Source organism: Ambystoma mexicanum, chromosome 1p, assembly GCF_040938575.1.
Source record: "Ambystoma mexicanum isolate Mex_15411 chromosome 1p, UKY_AmexF1_1, whole genome shotgun sequence".
Classification (NCBI taxonomy): Eukaryota; Metazoa; Chordata; class Amphibia; order Caudata; family Ambystomatidae; genus Ambystoma; species Ambystoma mexicanum.
Genome location: NC_090921.1, coordinates 643,113,470 through 643,131,336, shown reverse-complemented (window position 1 = coordinate 643,131,336; position 17,867 = coordinate 643,113,470). Strand labels below are relative to the sequence as shown.

The following is a 17,867-nucleotide window of genomic DNA, read 5'->3' as shown; positions in this document are numbered from 1 at the left end:
CTTTTGCCCAGAAGGCAAGCAACGAAATCGTTGTACTGATGTCGCTGGAACAAGTTCAGTAACTGGTGCAAAGATAAGGATGTGGACCCTTTTCAATGTGGCACCCCAAGGTGCTTTCTTTCCTATTACATCTAGCCAATCTGGGGCTCCAGATCGGAACAAATAAAGGATATCTTGCTGCGCTGTCCATTTTCAAGAGTTCCTCGGAAGAGGTTTCCTACTTCAAAATTCCATTAATCATTCAATTCCTGAAAGGGCTTACTAACGTATACCCTCCAGTACCTTTTCATGTTCCAATTTGGGATTTAAATCTAGTGCTTACGTTTCTAACTTGTATACCTTTGAGCCTCTGCACTCTTGTCCCTTGAGGCTTCTAACATTAAAAACTGTCCTTCTTGTGGCCTTAACATCAGCCCGCAGGGTTAGTGAACTACAGGCTCTCTCGTAAACCTCCATATACTACTTTTTATAAGGACAAGGTAGTCCTTAAAGTTAAACCTTCCTTTATACCAAAGGTAGTTTCCGACTTCCATTTGTCACAATAAATCATATTACCAACATTCTATCCTCCTTCTCATTTAGGGAAAGAGGAGAGACTGCATAGACTGGACCCCAAAAGGGCTCTTTTTACATTTCAAGAATGTCAAAATTACGCCAAGATGACCACATTTTTGTGGGTTATACATGTCATAAATTGGGATTATCGGTGACAAAACAAACAATATCCCGCTGGATCATTCTGGCTATAATTGAATGCTACAGATTGGCGGGAAAGGACCCCCCAGATGGGCTTCGAGCCCACTCTACTAGGGGGATGGATACTTCTGCGGCTCTGAAGAACAAAGTTCCAGCAGCGGATATTTGTTCAGCTGCAACATGGAAATCGATGCATAGTTTCATCAAACATTATTGCTTAGATGCTTCCTCCTCCAATGAGGGGTTATTTGCCAGGGCGATATTTCATTCCGTCCATGAAAACAGTATCTAGTATTCCCACCTCCAAAATTGCCGCTGCTATGGGAGTCTATCATAAGATGAGGAATATATGGGAGGACACAATCCATTCAAAGAACAAGTTACTTACCAACTGTAACGTTCTTTCGACTGGATGTTCCTCCCACGTATTCCTCATCAACCCTCGCATCCTACCCCGCAGTACAGTTTGCGTTTTCTTACACTTTCCTCTCACGAACAGTGCATCGGTCATGAGGCACGCCTGGGTGTTCCTCCTATATTTCATCGAAAAAACAGAACTGAAGCAACAGCCGCGTCTCGAGCTATTTATACCATCAGTGACGTCAACAAGGTACGGAGACCATTGAGGGCCAATCGACGCAACAACCTCAAGCACAGCACCCTCTGCAGAAAATCTTTTTTTCCGAAGCAGCGAAGCCGGAGAGAGCAAATTATCATAAAATGAGGAATACGTGGGAGGAACATCCAGTCGAAAGAACGTTAGTTGGTAAGTAACTTGGTCTTCTCCTTTGGTACAAGCCTGTACTACACAGTAAAGTGGTAGCGATGGCTGAGCAGCCAGACTCATCTCAAGAGTTTAAGTGAGTAGTAGAACAAGTTACACAAAGGACCAACCAATACATTGATTCAAGTAAACACTTACTCAAGGTTTCTCAGTAAAAGAATATACATTTATTTACTCAATCATTTATAGAACATTACACTAGCATAAGCAGCTCAATATCGCAAACTAATACACCACAAAAATTCAACCAGTAAATAACTAAACAAGTTTAGCTCAAAAATGAAGTCTGAGCAAAATGGTACTTTAGATACTTAGAAAGGGAGGGAAAAGACAAGGCTATAAGAATAGACAGCCCAAATACAATCATAGGCAGGGCAAAGGGTTTCAGTTAAATACAACCAGCAATTCCTCTCAATAGGCCTGGGCCAAAGTCAATGGTTCAGAGCCTTTTGTATAGGATAGCACAGTTCTGGTAAGTAACGGTTAAGTCTTTGCCATGGATTTTTCAAGGATTTGGATAGGCGAAAAGTTTAACGAATGTTTAGGGAAGGACAAGTCTTCGTAGTTGAGGAAAGTTTCACGCACTTCCTCGATGGCCAAAAAGATTTCCGGACCGCGTTTGCCCAGTACCTTTTTAAATGAAGAAAGCTGTAGCTGAGGCAGTTGTTCCTGGCAGTTCGAACAGGTCCGGCTGTTCCTGTGCTTCAGCCGTGGGCACAAGGACGACGTCGGGAGGTTCCTGCACTGCCCAGGGAAGAGGCCAAAAGGTGTAGCAAGATGTTAGTTTAAGGTGCGAGTGCCTTAAAGTCCCCCTGGTTTCCTTCCCTCTGGCTATCCGGTTTTCAACAGCACTCTGCTGAAAATTCGACCAGAATAGGACGGTGTCCAGGTGGCTTGCGAGTTGGTTGTTCCCACCAAACTCAAGGGAAGAAGTTAACCTTGAAGGGCTTCTCTGTCGTCGGAGTTTCAGGCAATTTGGACCTGCAGCAGGGCTTCACCGGTCGTCCAGGAGTTGCAGCAGTCCTCTTCCTTCCTCTCCTCTTCGGTTCTTTCGTTCCAGTGGTCGACTCTGCTTTCCAAGTCCAGTCCCAGAGACCTGCTTTTAAACAGTTTTCTCCCATTCATTCAGCCTGGTTTTCAATCACACAGCAGGGTGGCTGTCCTTACCGGACAGCCAGACGGCCGGCCAATCACACCAGAGTGCATTCAGATCTCCTAGGAGACAAAGCACAGGGAGTTTCGGGCACCTCTCTCACATCTTGTCCACCCCAGACACTCTGGCACCAGAGGAGGGCTTCAGCACAGAAGCCCGCCAAAGGGCACGAACAAAGGAACTAAACCTGGTTTGGCGCGGAGAGATAAGGACTTTTCCTAAAAGAAATGGCAAAAAAAGATGACCGGAGTCTGTTTTTACAGATGGGTCTTGGGCGCCATATTGAAAAACATGGCTACCCTTGATTTTTAGCTACCGTTGTTAGCGGTCGGGAAAAATCATGGTCATTGATCTGAACCACTGCCACCAGCCATTTAAAATAGGAAAAGGTAATATTTTACTGTTAGATGTTTTGACTCAGGGGAAGCTAGGCAACCCCTCCAGCACTCCTAGTAAGATAGGGTGTGCTGGGTCAGTAAATTTAAAGAGACTAGTAAAGCCAATTTGTCATTCCCAGAGAAGGTATTTAAACCTTGGGGAGTCTGAAAGACACCCCTGTGCCACTGCACTGTAGGTGCTGTGTGACGCACAGAAAAAGATGATGCCATGGAGTTTAGTGTTCTTTGGTTATGGTGTTTTACACAAAGTAAAATACATCCAAAAATACATGTGTGAAAAAAGGCTCACACTCTTTCCAAGTAAAAAATGAAATCCAGCATAGTTGCCTGGGATCTCCAAAGGTAAGGGAAATAATCACTTTTGGAGAATTCTCCCTAACATCTATAACGTGATGGAGCCTTCTAAGATTGTCGGATATGCTCCTGCCCGGAACATACCCAGTTTGGTCAGGATGTATACGTTTATTGATAACCGGTCTCAGCCTATTTGCCAGCACTGCCGTAAGTATTTATCTTGGTTGAGCATGGATAGCGGTCTATATGACCCGCTGTCCATGCATGATTTGTTAGGCTAAAGAAGTGGGATGATAATTGCCTCCCTCAGAGACTCTGGCAGTGCTCCCCTTTCTAGTGCCTCGTTTAACATTGCTAGTAGCGGGGGGAAGCAACTCTGCTTTGTACATTTTGTAAAACTCGCTAGGGAGTCCATCTGCCCCTAGAGCCTTACTCGTGGGTAAGAGCTTGATCACTGCTCCCAATTCCTCTAGCGTAATGGGGACCTCCAAGTTCTCCCTCTCTGCTACCTCTTGTTTGGGAAGGCTGATGTCTTTCAATGTTTCTATCACATTGATCTCCTCTCCCTCATCGACATCTATCAGCGATTGTATATGGAACTCTAAGAAGCCTTTATTCACCCCTTCTTGGGTATCTAATAATTGTCTGTCCATACCCCATACAGCTCTGATTGTTTGTCTGGGTGTCTCATTCTTATACAACCAAGCCAACAAACTGCCCTGTTTATCTCCCTCTGTGTGCTGTCTTTCAACATACCTTTTTAGTTAAGGTTGCATAATCTCTCCCAGTGCTCTTTGCTCTCCTGCTGCAGTTGTCGCATGGTTGCAGCCTTCTCTGGGGAATGCCCTCCCTTGCGCATCATTCTCTCTAGTTTCTTTTCTGCTTCGTGTAACTCATGCGTTATTCTACCTTGTAGGCCTTTAGGTTTAGATATTGCAGCCCCCCTCACCACCACCTTAAATGCCTCCCATAATGTGACAGCCGGTTCTACGCTCCCGGTATTGTTTTCGAAGTATTCCAATATTTCTTTCTTTAGATCCTCTCTAAACCCTGTGACTTTCAAGGCTTCGGCTCCAAGTCTCTGTCGGGATCCGTGCCCTGGGCGGCGAATACTGCCATGCCACAATCAATGGTGAGTGGTCTGATAGAACTCTCACTTTGTATTCTGACTGCACTACTTCCCCACCAGGACCGGTGTAGCAAATATGTATTCCAACCGGGTTTGCAGGTTTTGTGGAGCGGAGTAGTGAGAATATTGTCTATCCTGTGGGTGGTACATTCTCCATACATCTACTAGTCGAAAGTCACTTAGTAGAGACTTCGGGGCTTTAGCTACTGAGGGTGGGTTTCTCCATCTTTTTATCTTATCTGTCAACCCTGGGATCCAGCGTGCAATTAAAGTCTCCTCCCCATATGACTTCCCCCCCCCCAATATATGGGCTCATCTTGCAGTACAGGGTTCTGAAGTAGTTGGTGGCATCTTGCTTCGAGGCATACGTGTTAATAATGCTCAGCTCTGTTTTCCACTAGTCCTTTTATTAGCACCATCCTCCCAACAGAGTTGTGCACTCGCTGTATACCATAGGGGGCCTCCCATCTGTCCGTGATCGTATCCAGCTGACTCCAGGTCTCTTCCTGTTCATCTCGGGCCGTCTGTAATTGCCACACGTGTCTATCTCTCTTCCTGCAGTGGTGCGAACCGTAGCATCCCATGCTATTTGTATTGGAGGATGCCGTTTACTTTCCGTGCTCTCCGATGGCGTGGGGGCGCTTTTAGCCTCTATTCAGCAAGAGAGGCCCTTCAAGCCGAGTAGTTAGTTTGTAGTCTGTGTTAGGCAGAAACCTGTGCAGTTCCCTCTGGGACCACTGCAAAAGATTTGACTACAGGTGTTTGGCAGTAAACCCACTTGGTAGCAGTCTGTACCACACAGATTCACTTGGTAGCTGTGGCTGAGCAGTCAGACTGCCCTCAAGAAGATTTAGGCAGTATACAGAGTATTCACAATAGGTCAAGAGGACACAATAGAACAAGTAAACACTGACCAGGGCTTGGTGTAAAAGAGATATAATTATTTATTTAAAAACCACATCTAGAAAAACACACAGGCACCAGTAGTAAGCAATTCAAAAACACGCTCACTAAAAGATATACACTCCCTTAAAAGAATATTAGACAAGTCTTAAGTAAAGCCCCACTTATTTTCAGACAGCGGTGAGCGCTTAACGTAGATGGTACTCTAATAGTTCGTTTTTAAAAGGGAGAGAAAAGCAAAGAACAAGTTGAAACAGATCCCAACACTTTTACAAGAACATAACAAGAGAGGAAGGCAAAGTAAAACCGTGAAGTTAGAGTTCAATAGGCCGGATCCACTTTCAGGGGATCAAACGAAATGTGTCCAAGGTCACACTGTTGCAGTGCACAAAAGTCTTGTAATGGTTCCAAAAGGAGTTGGACCAAAGAAAGGGACCAGTTAGAGGGTCAAGGCGGCCAACCCAGTCCAGAAGGTTAAGGAGTTATTATTACGTTGTAGCAAACTTTAGAAAGGGAGGCCTGGCGGACACGGTACCTTAAAGTGGTGAGAAGACTCCAGCGGGGGAAGTTGTTCCTGGCAGCGGATGCAAGGCGGTGCTTCGTCCGGGGGAAGAGAGGATCTCGTCGTGGAGGAAGACAGGAGTCCGTTGCACTGCCAGGGAAGAAACCAGCCGCGGAGTTTCTCAGGTACAAGGAGCGGTCCGTTGATTCGCGGTTCAGGGGTGAGTGGCTATCCGGCCGCCGGGGTGCTTGGCACAGGCAGTTCGACCACAAACCGTTCTGGGGTGCGAAGAAGGAAGGTAAAACTGGTTGTGCCCACCAGTCAGGGGAAGAAGCCTCTCCAGCCGGGAGATCTTCTCTGTCGTTGGGAAGTGGTGAGTCGGTTCCGCAGGGCTCCACCGGTGGTGTCGTCGTGGTAGGTCGGCTCAGCTTCTCCCTCGTCGGATTCTCAGGTCCTGTGGCGACTTCTGAAGTTCCAGTCCCCAAAGCCCTGGTTTTATGCAGCATACCCCCATTCACTCAGCCTAGCTGTCAATCAAACATGCTAAGTGGTGAGCCGGCCGGCTCACCACTTGGGCCAATCACACAAGAGTGCGACTTGAGTTACCAAGGTTACTCAGTCCAGGGTGCCTAAACCCCCTCCCACATCCCCTGTGGTACCCAGAGAGAGTGGCACCACTTTTGGAGGCTTCTGTTGAGAAGCCCGCCAAAAAGTGGAACAAAGGCCTCGGCTTGGGTTGGAGTCACAGAAGAGAACACAAACGCCATTTTAGAATCAAGTCCTGGCAAAAAATACCAACCGGCGAATTAATATTAAATAAACCGGCGGTATGTTCGAGGCTATGAGAATTAAATATTTAAAGTTGGTAGCCTCGAACAATGGGAAAATCCCATAGGAAAATATTTGCGGTCGAATATAAAAAGTAGTTTCCACTGCCACCAGCCAAAACTCGATCAGGGGGGACGGAGACGTGCCCCCTCGACTATCAGACCCCGGGGCAATTGAATTGCCCCGACCAGTACGTCCATAATATGATGGTTTGTACTGGTTTCTGTTAATAATTTGGGACTAGTAAAGCCAATGGTGACTTTACATGCCCTGGGAGACAGAAGTCAGTCCCAGGGTATGAAGTCTATGGCGGGGGTCACTATGACACCCCTGTGTTACTGCACGGAGGGTGCTATGTAACACACATAATAAAAAACACATGAGGCCCTATGGAGTAAAGCACCTCAAAGCCCATAAAACACATTAACAGTCAAAAGAACACCATAAATCATGTCCAAGAGTGGGAGAAAAAGTCTCACTCTTGGCAGGAGGAAAAAAACAAACTCCAGAAATCCAGCAAAGCTGCTGGGGGACTCACTAGGTTAGGAAATTCAGCCTAAAGAGATAATTATCCCTAATAGTGTGTACAGCCTCATAATTTATTGTTAGGTTCTTTTGCTGTCGTAGCGCACCGCAGAATCTTGTAGCTGCAGCCGCAGTGAGCTGCCTCGGATGTCCGTATCCGATCAGCTGCGGGTATGGTTATATTTAGTGCTCCGATTCGCAGCAGTTACGCGGCCCGGCAGCATGCACGCCTCCAATGTACATACAGCCCTGTTGTCATTCCGGGCTGCACTCTACACCACCGGGCTGCCTTTCAATGACGCCAAGTTCCAGATTTTCGGTGTGTGCACCTTCTTCTCTGCACCTTTCGTTTCTTCAACCTCTGTTGCCTCCGGCGCTCGCCTGGCTCTACTTCTGTGCAACCCTGATGCACCGCCACTCTTCTTGCTAACTCGGGTTGTTTCCTTCAGCGCTGTATGTGTTTGCAGAGGGTCTCATGACTCTGTTGCGATGCAACTTCACTCTTTATTCTAAGAGTGCTGCCATTTTGGATTTTTAACGGCGAGCAACCCGCATCTTCTGGCCTGATACTATGGATTCACCTATCAAATAAAGTCCTTGGGTCGCTTTTCATGTGCGGTGCATATTCATGCAGCAGTACCTCCAAAATCAGCGTGCAGGGCAATGTTCCAGCATAGCTTTTACGTTGTATCCAGGATCAGCAGGAGCTCCTCTTGGGAACAGGTCCTATTTCATGGCCCTAAAACCACGCCCCCCTTGGGGTACAGGGTTAATTTTTATTGTGATATCTTTTAAAGGGTTAAAATCATGGGGGTTGGGGAGGACCCCCTCAAAAAAAGAGAAAAGAAAATGCATTTGAAGCATATTTTTTCGATGTAAAAAATTAGATGGAAATGTCATTAGATGTAAAAAATGTTATGCAAAGTCCATAAACCTTATTAACAACATCATTAAAAAGAACTGGGAGATTTGAGTGCAACACGTGTTCAAGGCACCACTGGTATTTGCATGCTAGAGGAGCAGAAATCTTAGGGATGAACCTGTCTCTACCAAATCATCCAGCAAATAGCCCATGACAAAAAAGATTGGTACCTTTCCCTGCCTTCACTATTCTAATTGTTGTTTTATCACCAAAGGCAATACCATTAATCATCCTCACCAGGTGAGAAAATTAAGTTGAAGAGTTTTGCAACATGTGATAACATTAATATCATCCGTGCCATCAAATGCCCATGTGTCCTGTATTACATAGAGAAATTCAAACGTACTGCCAAAACTAGGTGAAATGAGCACAGGTCATGCATTAGGAATTCTAACCCCAATTCTGCTGTGGCAAGACACTGGCAGGAGAAAAGACATAACTTGTCACAAATAAGGTTCCAGATACTGGAAGTTGTTCAAAAATTGCATCCTTATGAAGATATGAGTGTTAAACTGTACAGAAGAGGGACCTTCTGGATAGACCGTCTCGGCTCCCTTGCCCCTAACAGGGTTAATGAAGAAATTAACTACCTATGCTAGATCTGACAACCCCTCCTTTTTTACAGGAGACATTGACTTTGGATCTTGTGTATAAATCCAAGAGATGTCAATTGTGGACTTGATCATGTTTGAATACTCTTGTGTTCTTTATTTTAACTTCCATTGATCTACTAGTGATGTCTTTGCGTTTTTACCCCCCTCTTCTTACTGCAGATACTGTTACTTAAAGTAGTTTATCTGTCTCTGCTACATTGCTTCACCTCCATCCATGTACACTTCATATTTACTATGAATTTGTGCTGTCATAACTGGCTGCACTGCATTGTGGACATCTGCTGTATTTGCAACGTAAATCAGTCTAAGTTTCTTATACTTTGCACCATGGCGTCTTCAGGACAATTGTCTGCAATGATTGGCCTCACAAATTCCGCACACTTATTTGAGTCTATTGTTGCGCCATAGTATTCTCTAATAGCATACCAGGTACCTGCGCAGTACTTGCTAAGAAGCATCTGAACATCGTGACTACTGGCTATCTTAGACTCACTAGCTTGGCTACGCATATATTCGTTGAGTCCATCGCAGTACCATGTCACTTTCATACAGTGGTAAGGCCAAACGGTACTTGCATGGCACTTGCATTTATGCAAAAGATTTCAGATTACTCTTGTTATCCTACCATTGCGAATGCCACGCATTTGTGTTTACATGCACCGATCTCCCTGTTGCCATGTAGAGACCGGTGCGCTCTTCAATGTGGGCATAGCCACACCTATGTGTGCATCACTCTCTGTAACCTAATCAGGCTCCAGCCCTAGGAGCAATATCACTGCGTTATGAACCTTTATACCCAAGTACTTCATTCATGATAGACTGGTGCGTCCGGATCGCTCATCCCCAGGAGGGATCGAGACGCTCTAGGCGTGTCCACACCTTGCAGCGGGCCACGCCTCTGCATCCTAGCAGTCTCCTTGACAACACTATAAAACCATTGGGGGGCGCATGCTCGCGCGTGTTCTCCACTGACTGGGTGCACCTCTGGATGCAGCAGATAAGCGGCTGTCTTGCATGCCGCAGCGTGTAACTTGCTCTTTGTTCATCTCACACACGCGTATGTCCTTATTTCACCCTTGTTTGGTTTCAGCACATGGAATCAAGTGTTTTAGTACACGTTGGTCTCGCTTGAGAAACAATTGGACCTGACCGTTTGGTCTGATCACCAGCATCCCTGACATCCCTGTTGTAAAACAGTATTGTTACATTTTAATCTGACATTGCATTTTGTTTCCTGTTTACTGTTGTTTTACATCACTTAACACTTGAAACATGGTATGTACCTCTATCCTTATTACATCATTTATGGGTATTGACAATATCTTGTGCATGTATGGCCACATACTAATTGTGTCTAATTTGTATAATATGCTGGATTTACTTAATGTAACATTGTGTAGTTCTCTGCCCTGATCTCCGGAATGCATTGACTTTGGAGCTCTCCCCTTGATGAGGCAACAACTGGCCTCCCCCGCTGTTGGATATTAAATTTCCACTTATTTGCACCAATGATATTTCAGAACTGTTTGATTGAAACTCTAATTTCAATTCAAGTACATGATCTTAAGAACCATACAGAATGGATATCTACTTGATTTACCCCTCTATAATTTATTGGTAACTCATAAAGGAGAACATTATGAGAGTAACTGGCTAGCTGTGTGGTTTCCACTCAGTTTTTCCGATTCATAATTGTTTGGATCCAGATGTCTTTGGATCTCTTTAACCAGGCAGCTCCTCAGAATTTTCGTTAACTGATCTATGAGAGATAGTATCAAACCTATAATTTGAGCAAATTAGTTGTGCCCACCTCCTATCTTCACTAACTAGCTTCAAGTTGACACATTGCATACCAAAGGCGTGTTAGCCTCGCCTTTCCTGCGGTCTGTCCGGCAACCAAGCCCTTAGGTTTGTCTACATTATCTCGTTAGTATGCACTGCCACCAGCCGTAGAAGATAAAAGGAATGCAGATCCATGGAGCCTTTGATATTTAAATTAGGCTGCCCATGGCTGGAGGAAGGTGTGCCTTCCCCATTCTTGAGATGCTTTGATGTACCCGGCGCTGTCGCATTCCAGCTGAATATGACCGGGGAAGATGACACCTGTAGGCTGTGTCTTCTCGGAGTACACGTCACTATGCGGTTTGTGCAGGAAGCAGATGAAATGTGCGCAGAATGACCTTGCACATTTCTTGGAGGCTGATCTTCCATCATTCATTTTCATTATAAAAAAATTGAAAAAAGCCCAGGCAAGCAAACTCTCCCATTGCGGATTTTCTAATTCCTCACATGCCCCCCTCAGCCTCAGCATGTGAACCACCACCACCCTACTGAGGGTCTGGTGCGTCATCAAGGCGAAGTACCGGCTACGGCCATCTGCATTTCCATACTGGAAGCCTGGCTTGTGCTGGATGTCCATATCTAATCCCTGTAGGGATATGGCCCAACACAAAAGCGTAGGGTTCTCCCCTTGCATGGCCATTAAGCATTGCAGAGGCCTGTGGTCGGGATCGTCAAGTGAGACCCAAAGATGCAGGGTTTCAGCTTCTTTACGGCCCACACAATCGCATAAGCCTCTTTTCTTATGACGGCCCAGTTCCTATCCCTTTTTGTCAACCGCCTGCTAATGTAGGCAACAGGTTGCTCTATCGCTTCAGAGTTCAGTTGTGCTAACACTACTCCAATCCCAAAATCGCAGGCGTCCGTCTGGATAAAGAATTCCTGACCATAGTCTGGCACTTTCAGAACTGGGGTCCTGCACAATCCATCCTTTAAATCATGAAAGGAGGTTTGACAGTTACCTTCTTTGGCATCTTTTTGGACGTTACATCATTCAGGGGCATGGCAATGGTCCCATACCCTCTGATGAATGACCGGTAGCACCCGGTGAGACCTAAAAAGGCTCTCACCTGCATCTGTGTGGTGGGGGGGATGTCCGACTCATTCAGAGCCTGTACCTTTGCTTCGAGAGGTTGTTTCTTGCCTCCAACCACCAGGTGGCCTAGGTAAGTCACGGTACCCTGCGTTATCTGGCACTTTGTGGCCTTGATAGTCAGGCCTGCATTCTGCAGCGCCTGAAGCACTTGTTTCAGGTGGGATACATGATCCTCCCAGGTGTTGCTGAACACAGCAATGTCGTCAAAATGGGCAACACTGATGTATTTCAGTCCAGACAAAACCTGGCTAACCATTCTCTTAAAAGTGGCAGGTGCATTCTTCAGTCCGAAGGGCATCACAGTAAACTGATAATGTCATTCCGGGGTTGAGAATGCCGACCTCTCTCTCACTCCATCTGTCAAGCCGACCTGCCAATACCCCGCTGTGAGGTCAAAAGTACTGATGTACTTGGCAGCGCCGAGCTTGTCAATGAGCTCATCTGCCCGAGGACTGGGGTGAGCATCTGTCTTCGTGACAGAATTGAACCCCCTGTAGTCCCCACAAAAGCAAACTTCAGTTTTCCCACTACTGGTCTTTTTAGGGACCAGCACCACTGGGCTAGCCCAGGGGCTGTGGGATGGCTCTATCACTCCAAGGGACAACATCTTGGAAACTTTCTCCTTGATGGTGCCCCTGACCTTATCGGACATTCAGTGAATTCTACTCTTCACTGGCTTACTGTCTCCAGTGTCCACATCATGGGTGCACCAATCTGCGCGACAGCGAAAACAGACCGCCAAACTGCCCCAGTAAACGGTGACAGTCTGTCAGTTGCTGTTCTGACAGGTCTGTTGCAAGGTTGACCCCCTTCAACTGACCCATCTGGTGCTTCAGTGTGCAGGAGGTATGGGAGGGGGGGATCTGTCTCCTCCTCAGTCTCTCCGTCAGTCACTAACGCCATGACCAAGTCATCCCGGCTATAATGGGGTTTTAGACGGTTGACGTGAAAGATCCCACACATCTGTTTAGGTCCTTTCACATCAATGAGATAATTCACCTCAAAGACCTTTTCCAGCACACAGTAAGGCCCAGTCCACTTCTCCTAAAGGGCACTGGGTTTGTCTGGCTCCATACTGGCCTGCAGCGTAGACTGTCACTCTGGCCTTTTGGTCGTGCCAGTGCTTCATCAGCTCCTGACTGGACTTCAGATTCTTTGACTGTTCCATGTACTTTGCCATTCTAGACTGAAGGCCGGGTACATAGTCCACCACATCTCGTGATGGGGATGAGGGTTTGTTTTCCCATCCCTCCTTCGCTAGACCGAGGGGACCTTGTACAGGGTGTCCAAACAGAAACTCAAAGGGGCTAAACCCTACTCCGTTCTGTGGCACCTCCCTGTAGGAGAACAGAAGCGTTGGCAGGAGAATATCCCATACTCTTACGTCCCGTCCCCTTTCCTCCATACTGCATGGGCGTCCCTTTCAAAGGGACGGGAAACAGAACCTTTTTCAGCAGAAAAAAACTTCTCCCCCTTAAAATTTTGAGGCGCGCAGGGGTGCGGCAATGGGAGCATGCGCTGCCCTGACTCCGCCATCCGGCGCCACCCCTCAGTCCCCTTTTCCACGTCGATGGGAACGGGCCGAATTCACCAGTGCTCCTGGGTTTGCCTTCGGCCATGTAATTCCACATTCTGTAATTCTGAGAGCAATCAGACTAGCGCTGAAAGCTTTCCTGCCATCAGTACAGGGGAGAAATGTCCTGATAATGACGGACAACACGCTGGCCATGCACTACCTCAACAAAAGAGGAGGCGTAGGATCACTGCCACTGTGCAGAGAGGCGATGCAGCTCTGGTTTTGGGCAATCCAAGAAGGAATCTCTCTATCGGCTGTCCACATAGCCGGAGAGAAGAACTTGACAGCGGATGCTCTGAGCAGGCAGAGCACAGTCTCCCACGAGTGAGAGCTAGCTCAGGAAGTCCTTCAAGAGATCTTCACCCTTTGGGGAACCCCTCAGGTGGATCTGTTCGCCACAAGCAACAACAAGAAGTGCAATCTGTTCTGTTCAAGGGATCTGTTCTGTTCAAGGGAATTTCCCCCGAGAGGAGCTCTAGGAGATGCGTTCGTAGTGGACTGGGAGTTTCCACTCCTTTACGCGTTCCCTCCAGTCCCTGTTATTCCTCAAATGATCAGGAGGTTGAGAAGATTCCGAAAGACCATGATCCTAATTGCCCCGGATTGGGCCAGGAGAACGTGGTACCCGGACCTTCTAGATATGTCCATCTGTCCTCCAATCCATCTTCCACTCAAAGAGAATCTTCTCTCGCAGAAGGGAGGTCAGGTTCTCCATCCAGACACCAGAACCCTCCACCTTCACGCTTGGCTTCTGAAAGGTTGAGGTACAAGGATTGGGATCTCCCTGATGACGTCATGGAGGTGTTGCTTTCGGCCAGAAGACCGGCAACAAAGTCTTTATACCGCTGCCGTTGGAACAAATTTTGCAGCTGGTGTAGGGAAGAGAATATCGACCCTTTTTCATGTGGTACACCAACGGTGTTATCGTTTCTACTCTACTTGGCAAACTCAGGCCTTCAAGTGGGCACTGTAAAAGGCTATCTCGCAGCGCTTTCTATCTTCAAGCGCACTGCGGAGGAACCATCGTATTTCAAACTTCCTCTAGTAGTACAATTTCTCAAGGGACTAACTAATGTTTACCCTCCAAAACCATTCCAGGTTCCCTTATGGGACTTAAACTTAGTCTTAAACTTCCTAATGGCCACTCCATTCAAACCACTTCACTCTTGTGCGCTGAGATTTCTCACACTTAAAACTGTCTTATTGGTAGCACTAACATCTGCTAGGAGGGTGAGTGAGCTACAAGCTCTCTCCTGTAAACCCCCACATACAATCTTCCACAAGGACAAAGTCGTCGTACAGGTGAAGCCTAATTTCCACCCAAAGGTGGTTTCTGAATTTCATATTACTCAGAAAATTACCTTACCTTCGTTCTACCCTCCTCCCCATCAAGGGAAAAAGGAGGAAAGGCTACATAGGCTGGACCCTAGGCAAGATCTCAGCTTTTACATCGGCAGAATGGCTAGGATCAGGCAAGCAGACCAACTGTTTGTAGGATACTCAGGTCAGAAGTTGGGACTACCCATAACAAAACAAACCATCTCCAGGTGGATTATTTTGGCCATCCTGGAATGTTATAGACTAGCAGGGAAAGAGCCACCTCAAAATCTCAGGGCTCATTCAACCAGGGGTATCGCAGCCTCTTCGGCTCTCCAAAGAGGGGTGCCGGTCTGGGAGATATGTGCGGCTGCCACATGGTCGTCCGCACATACATTCACAAAATTTTACATCTGGATTCCTCCACTGCTCAAGAGACCAGATTTGGCAAGGCCGTATTACATTCGGTCCATCCCTAAAGGGATACATAACACTCACTCCCACCTCCAATTACATGCCATTGCTATGGGAGTCTATCAAAGATAAGGAATACGTCGGAGGACACAATCCCTTCGAAGGACAAGTTGCTTCTTACCTTGTAACGTTCTTTCGACGGGATGTTCCTCCGACGTATTCCTTATCGCCCCTCCCAACCATCCCTGCAGTGATAACTTCCCTTGTGGTTGCAGCTTATGCTCCTTCAAGGTCAATAACCAATTCAGGCATGACTTTTCTTATGCTACAAAACGGAACTGAGCAATGGACGCAGCGCGTGGCTATTTATGGGCATGGTGACATCGGCGCCGATACGGTGGCTGTTGAGGGACATCGACTCGGCGGATGTCGACACGCAGCGCCCTCTACAGAAAAAATGAAACGTATTATCAAAGATAAGGAATACGTCGAAGGAACATCCCGTCGAAATAACATTACCAGGTAAGAAGTAACTTGTTCATCTGGCTGCCATCTCCTGATATACCAGGACTACGGGACGGGCGTCCTTGTGGTCTCATCGCCTGGTAAAGGAATTTATGAAGGGACTGTTCCGATCATTCCCACCGTTGAAGGCCCCTGCCCCGGTGTGGGAACTTAATGTGCTGCTGACCAGGCTCATGGGAGCCCCATTCGAGCCTATGCATTCGGCGCCTTTGAAGTTCCTGTCATGAAAGGCAGCGTTGCTCGTGGCCATCACCTCTGCACGACGAGTGGGAGAGATTCAGGCCCTATCTTGCAAGCCTCCATACTTGACTTTTCGTGACAGAAGGGTAGTGCTTAGGACGCACCCCTCTTTCATGCCCAAGGTGCCGTCGGACTTCCACCTCAACGAGCCCTTGGTGCTACCAGTTTTCTTCCGTCGCCTTTGACGCCGGCCGAGAGGACTTTGCACTCGCTGGATGTAGCTAGAGCGCTGAAGTTCTACGTGGACCGCACAAGGAGTTTTTCGGAAGGCGTCACAGCTATTTGTGAACTTTGGGTCTGTGAATCAAGGGAAGGCTCTCTCGAAGACTTCCATTTCCAGATGGCTCTCCGGCTGCATCATGCATTGTCACCAGTTGGCAAACCGACCGCTGCCCAGCCGTCCGAGTGCCCATTCGACCAGAGCGATCGCTGCTACCACAGCGTTCCTGTCTGGTGTGCCCCTGCTGGACATATGCAGGGCTGCTACGTGGAGGTCGACGCACACCTTTACAAGATTCTACTGCGTCGATCGGGAGTCCAGGGAGGAGTCCAGGGTCGGCCAAGCAGTGCTGCGCAACCTGTTCGCTTAAGGTGAGCCTGGTGAGGAGGTAAGAGATGCTTAATGTTGAGTTGTTGTATTGCTTAATGTTGAACCTGTTGCCACCTCCCGTGGTTGTGCATGCGTATACTGCTATGTATTATTTTATTCATGAGCATGCGAATCCATGCCAGACCCCATGCTGGAGAAGGAACAAGTTACTTACCTGTAACTGTTGTTCTCCAGCATGTGTCTGGCATGGATTCACATGCGAACCCACCCTCCTACCCCTCTGTGGCTCTTCACTTGGTCATACTGCCACTTGGCGTGCTACCAAATCTGAGGATGGCTGCCAGAGGCGGGGCTTAGGGAGAGGGCAGTCATTGGCTGGGGGCAGTATGACCCTGAGATCAGTGATTGGTTACTACTAAGAAAGACAGATCAGAAACTAAAGTGATACTGATTTTTTCTTTACCGAGGATTCCCATTCTGACGACGGGGAATATTCATGAGCATGTGAATCCATGCCAGGCCCATGCTGGAGAACAACAGTTACAGGTAAGTAACTTGTTCCTTTCTTTGTAAATGCTCTCCCAGCTGGCTACTCAGATTGTGTCCTCATATTTATTGCAGCCTATGTAATGAATTGCAGAGGAATATCAATCAACAACTGGAACATTTCCCACCCAGGGGTTCAAAGTAACATCAGCTAGACAACGAGAGTGAAGCTCAATTTGTCTATGAACCCTGAGGTAAAATTAATCTGTAGATAATAGGTGCCCACGTACAATTTTATGTTGTGTATGGACCCCCTAGATGCTCAGTTCCCAACACCCAAAGATGTTTTCTCAGACAAGTTGTACATAGGGTTGATAAGGAAGGCATGAGAAATGCACAGACAAAATAGACCAAAAAAATAGCTTGGCTCCTGCCACCCCCCCTCTTCCTCTACTGTCACCACATTCCTTTGCCATGCCACCATATATGTAGGTGTCGGAAAAAAATGTTCCTGCTGTGAGGTCATGCCAGTGGCATAGCATATTCAAATTGCAATAGTTTGATGTCTTAGTAGGATGACATAACCTTCTGAAACTTCTGTATGCGCAAATTGGTTCCTATGAAATGCATTCAAAATAGAACTCTTGTAATCTAGCTTCAGTCATGAATACTCAGTGAGTTGTATTTCCTTTAATTCCAGGGTGTAGAAACAGTAAAAAAGGAGATTGACGAAAGTGTCCTTGGACAGACTGGAGCATACCGACCCCCTGTGAAACTGAGGAAAAGAAGTGAGTTCTCCGGAGACAAAGCAAGAGAAGACAAAATATTTGAAGCAAATGAGTAGGTGCTTTTCGTAAATGTTATTACTTTATAAACTCATGGAGATGGCAATTCATTGATCTCTGCAACACATGGATGATAGCCTTTTGAAGAAATCCTGCCTTGAAAGCAACTTTCTCCTGATTTATTGATTGGCTCTATCTACTAAGTTGAAGTGTAAACTATTCTTCAACATGCAGGTGGAACATAACAGCTCTTACCTGAAACTTTGAAGCCACCCAGAAGATTGTTTGCAT

General features: G+C 46.8%; 1 protein-coding gene across 3 annotated transcripts in view; it reads left to right on the top strand.

Annotated features, from left to right (window-relative positions):
* TIMM44 (translocase of inner mitochondrial membrane 44) overlaps positions 1 to 17,867 on the top strand; it is a 676,068-nt gene that overhangs the window by 191,597 nt on the left and 466,604 nt on the right. For all 3 annotated transcript variants that reach the window (XM_069649680.1, XM_069649678.1, XM_069649679.1), the window contains one exon: positions 17,492 to 17,631. In XM_069649680.1, coding sequence (XP_069505781.1) covers positions 17,492 to 17,631 — 140 coding nt within the window. The remainder of the gene's footprint in view (positions 1 to 17,491; positions 17,632 to 17,867) is intronic.